This window comes from Anneissia japonica, unplaced genomic scaffold (assembly GCF_011630105.1).
Source record: "Anneissia japonica isolate Jap-2015-1 unplaced genomic scaffold, ASM1163010v1 scaffold2394_len201251_cov164, whole genome shotgun sequence".
NCBI classification, from domain to species: domain Eukaryota; kingdom Metazoa; phylum Echinodermata; class Crinoidea; order Comatulida; family Comatulidae; genus Anneissia; species Anneissia japonica.
Genome location: NW_022716878.1, coordinates 1 through 5,417, shown reverse-complemented (window position 1 = coordinate 5,417; position 5,417 = coordinate 1). Strand labels below are relative to the sequence as shown.

At 34.5% G+C, this 5,417-nt stretch overlaps 1 protein-coding gene across 3 annotated transcripts in view; it reads left to right on the top strand.

The window, feature by feature from the left end:
- LOC117110024 overlaps positions 1–3,569 on the top strand; it is a 13,433-nt gene extending 9,864 nt beyond the window's left edge. For all 3 annotated transcript variants that reach the window (XM_033252580.1, XM_033252577.1, XM_033252578.1), the window contains exon 4: positions 346–3,569. In XM_033252580.1, the coding sequence (XP_033108471.1) occupies positions 452–2,524 (2,073 nt within the window). In that variant the 5' untranslated portion in view covers positions 346–451 and the 3' untranslated portion in view covers positions 2,525–3,569. The remainder of the gene's footprint in view (positions 1–345) is intronic.
- The last annotated feature ends 1,848 nt before the right edge of the window (positions 3,570–5,417 follow it).

Here is a 5,417-nt window from a genome sequence, read left to right as displayed (position 1 = left end):
TTACAACACAATTACTGCCCAAAATGTGTTATTGTATGATCATAAAAACGTATAGATCCCCACTAGATTTTAAAAAAAACAATAATTCTACTGGAGTGAAACATGAATATGAATGGAGAGGGCGTTTATTCGAGTACATAAATATGGGTATGTAAATATCAGCTTCTCCTTGATCCGCCCATCAGGTTTTCAAAAGTACAGAATGTTGTACTTTGTACCAAAATTTCATTGGTCAAAATGATACAGTGAATAACCACTTAAATTATCTTTATTTTTAATAACGTCTAGGCGGACATTTCGATAACGTATAGTGCAGTTTAGTTGAATATTTTTTATTTTTTTCAGGTGCACCATAAATATTTTGTCAATGTATTATACCGACGTGTAAACATCACTGTGGATCAAATTGCAGATATTGTAGGCCAACAGTTAGGTGAATGAATATTCAAGTATGGCAGGCCACACCAATAAGATAACATGTCGAATGATGGATGAACTTGCCACTGAATTCATCACGCTTGAAATGATTGGTAGGTTGGCTGAAATCTCAGTTATTAGGATTGAAAAAGAAACGGATAACAATGTGTTCAGAAATAAAGTATGGTGGCCAGTGGAATTCTTCTCTGTTGGAAGTAAGAGTGAAGGCATGCCTGAATGGGTCCGTGGCGATATTGATCAAATGGCCTGTAGGCCAATATTTCCAATAGTATTGTGGCAGTCTGAAGAAAAGCTGAGAGAGGGGTTTTTAATGGCTGAGCAAGATCCAAATAAGCCTGTGTACCTTAAGCTTAAAGTACAAAGCAATGATTTCAAAAGTGACCCTGACAATGATGTATATTTAAAGGCGAACGATTTCATAAAATCCAATCAAACTGACTTGAAGGACTATAAAAGTGTTGTACACGGTCCCGCATTAGCAACTTGTGTGGATGAAGGATACCTGGATAGTGGAACACCAATGATAGATTTAGTATATTGCTTAAAATGCCAATCATGGCCACCTTTCACTAGTGGGTTTTTTACTAGAGATAGGCCAAACAACTGGCCATCACAGGAATTGTTAAATAAAATCGCTGGTGTAAATTGTCTTGTAGTGGCATGTGGACACACAGGTAGTGCGTCGAAAAATACTGATTGGAGATTGTCATTTTCTATACCTGAGAGAGAGCTCATACAGGAAATATGTGAACCGTACGCTAACTGCATGTTTGTCCTTAAAGCAATAAAGAACAGGTGCTTTGTATACAGTGATTCTGACAAACCAACGCCATTCTGTTCATATTTCATAAAGACTGCTTGCTTGTGGATGTGCGAAACATTTTCACATAAAGGTTACGGTCAGATGGATTTAATAAGAAAAGTTCTAGATTGGTTAATTGAATGCTATCAAAACAGAAATCTGCCTCATTATTTTGTTCCCAAACACAATTTGATTGGTCAACTCAAAAGTAAGTGTTGTGGCGACGTAAGAACAAAATTGGAAGCAATAAAAAGTGATCTTTGGACAGAAGTGATGAACAGTTTCGATTCTGCTAAAGGTGGTTCCGATAATTCTCGAAGGTATGTCATAACTTTCATTTGCAATATCCTTGCGATCAATAGAGACAATGAAGCTGACTACACAACACTGAAGACCAAACTCTTGAATCACCCAGAAGCCACAAAGGTGATTGAAATATTGGTTGAATCGTTACGCAAATACCGTTCACACCATTATTCCCTAGATGTTACTAAAATTGCAGGATGTGACTTTTCTGTTTTACCTACGGTTCTTGCGAACCGTATTCAGGAAAATCTAGATCTCTCAGACACTCTAAAAATTCCAATGGAAATTATGATGCCAATTGTAAAGAATATTGAAGTGATAGTGCCGAAGGGATATGGAAAAATGTTTAGAACACGTTTGTATAGATATTTAGGTGATGTCTATACTTACTTGTTAGTATACCTACAAAACATTGGTAATGATGAATCTTTCGCTTTGTACCTGGATACTCCGTTGCATTACTATAAATTAGGAGGTGAAATGGTCTTCCCTTGCAACTGGAGCGACGAAGGCATAGGTGGAAAAATCCTTGTAATAAAATATCATTATTTATTAGGTAATTACAATGAACTGAAAGATGTACTAACCGAGTTTGAGCCCATATTGTGTAGAGTTAAACAAGAGGAAACATATATTAATAGGCTTGCTGCTATAGAGGTACATACAAACATACTTTGGGAAATAAGCCATAGTGCCTGGGCTATTGATGAACTTCTGCAGTATTTAGTCAAAAGCTCTTCTTATAGGAGGATGTTTCTCCATCCAATCGCACTTGTCCTTTATATTAAGGCCAGACTAGTACTTAATGAGGGAGACACATATAATGCGTTGGAAATTGTTAAAGAGATAGAGGCATGCCAGAATATGATGATGAATTTGTTTATTCAGAAGAACACCAATATATTTTTAACAATTATCAATAGTCTTGTGGGCCTTATCGTTGTTAGCAAAAATATTTATTTTTCAAAAAGTACATGAAATTTGCTTTCTAGAGCAAGGAATACACACACATATACAGATTGAATTACAAGACAACTATATAAAAACCATACAGTGCAAACAATATTTAAATTACAGTTAAATTAATAATATACAATATAATAACAGTACAGTTACATATAAAAATGAGTTACATGCCCTATAACTAAATGAGTTGGAATTTTATATTGACGGTATAAAATATATGAGACTATCTGGTAAATAGTTTGTTACATACGTGTAGGTTCCAAACTACATACCGTATAATTGTAGAGGGCGTAATAAACTTCAAACACGGTAGATATAGTAACGCAATTGTAGCATTTATTCAAACGCAATATCTGATTTAAGTTCCGATGAACTAATGAACTGTTAACCGATTTAAACTGTAAAGCAAAACAACAATATATAAGCACGTACACAAATATAAAAGAGTTATGTACCTATATTAAGGCATTATATTATAGCCGCCTATAGGCCAGGACTTAATCCTTGGCAGATATATCTAAATTTAGCATCTACTACTGTAAAGTGTCGTCACTCGACGATGTGCTCAGTCAAGCGTGACGAACATAAATCGTGACCCGTTCGTTTCCCCCTGGACGAGCGAGGCTTATAAACATTAAGATGCATATATGCGCTATTATACGCGCTACTTGCATTTAAAAATAAATATAATATTACTAATAATTAATAAACATTATCCTAAATGCAATTAATACTATATCATAATTCAAAACACTAGATAATGATTTTGTCAATAAAACTAATCGAAACTATTCGAATTTAGATCAATCAAGGATTAATTAATATAACAGTAATTAACTACTACAGTCGTTACGTCAATTAACATAAGTGCAGCTCCGTGTTATTTTAGGTACACTTTGAGCTAATACATTTAACTATCATTCAATAATGATCATGAAAAATTATATTTCTAATACATAAACTTTATTATTAAACCAGGGAGTTGTTATTTAGAAGGAGTCACAACACATTTATCTACTTATCTACAGCCAATGAGCGAAGCGCGGTGTACTGAATCTTCAAAGAGAACCGTGACTAACTGCCTGTCCTTTGTCAATAGGGTACTTTTCCGACGATCTTGCGCCCTCAGTTGTTAAAATTTTGTCTTTATATTTTATATTTTCCTCACGTATCTCCATTTTATAACTAGGACAAATAGTTTATGCAACTTGTTAACTATCATTTTCTTTATGTCTCATTTTCTTACAGTTTCGTACAGAAACGTAATTTGAGTTCAAACTGAACATGTTTTCGTAGCAGGGAAATGATATAGGGGCATATTTGTTGTATCGGTTTGACGCTAGCGTGTAGTTGATAACTGACCATAGAGGTATAATAAGAATACTAGAGCGCTAACCGCAATGTATTCGATGTTCGAAATACGCAGAACTGTGTGTGTGTACCATCCAAGATGGCTACCATAGATTTAGCCAATCAAATTTCGCTAAGCGCCATCGTTTGCAAATGCGCCCCCAATTTACTCAGAAAGTTCAGTACAGCTAGTTACCTGTATGTTTGAAACTCGAGCGTTGCGGTGTTTGGGTGTAATGTATACGATTTTAATTTTTATTCCTTGGTAGTTTTTTTTAATAAGATGCTTCACTTGGCCTTGTTTTGGCTACAATAGTTTAATAATTTGTTATTACCATTACTCGTTATCATTAATGAAATAATAGTCAGTCAGAGGGCTTATTAATATGTAATAATATGTATACTAAGCCTGAAGGTGGCGCTTTACTACGACGGCCATCTTGGATGGTACACATACATAACTCTGCATTGCTGCGCAGTCTTGTCAGCACTCTAGTTGTTTAATAGATATGTAACTGACACTCTCTCTAGTTGCCATGCTTTTTCGTCACGCACAAGCATAAGAAGGTTTACTGCGCATGCTCATATTCGGTAATTGAACCTCGTCGTTATCTACCTCTCTGCTTTCTTATCTTGTCGGAAAAGTAGACTGATCAAAAGAGAGGATTTTGTTGTGACTCCTTCTAATAACAACTCCCTGGAACCACCTCATCCGAGGTCATTATGGCGGCCATCTTGGATTTCAAAATGGTAGCCTTATAAAACCTATGTTTATCTATATCTCCGCTTCTAAATCACTTTGAATTATAATTCTAATGTCTAAGAGTATGTTTATATGATCGAGAAATACCATCATATCATATTTGACCTGGTCAGATTGCCACAAATTGGTCATTTAAGGTCATTCAAGGTCAAATATTGTATGGTATCTTTAAAATTACGTAATTGTCAAATTTTACATTAGAATCATACCCAGGATCTCAGGATTCAAAATTTTTACTATGAACTACAATATTTCATTTGGGGTCATTCTGGCGGCCATCTTCAATTTCAAAATGGCTGCCACGAAAAACATATATTTGTCAATATATCGACTTCTAAACCACTTCCAATAAGAATTATGATGTCTAGAAATATATTTTCATGGTCAATGATTTATAGCACTTGTGACATGGTCAGATGGTCATTTAAGGTCATTCAATTTCATTTTTCTGTTAAATACGTAGAAAATCTTAATAGTTTGTAAGTGGTCGTCTTTTACAGAAAAATCATACATAAGCTCACAAAATTCAATTTTTGATTGGAACTATTTCATCAGATGTCATTTTAGGTCAAGGTCATTTAGCAGCCATATTAAATTTCAAGGTGACCACCATGTAAAACATGTTTTGTACTTTTAAATATGTTTACTGTACTGCATAGTCAAGGAATAACATCAAAAGTAGTGACATGTATTTGTATTCATTATCTTCCATTATATATTGGAAAAAGTCTGACATCAGATATTGTATTTAATGTGAAATGATAAATTGATGTCAAAAAGAATGGTATAATA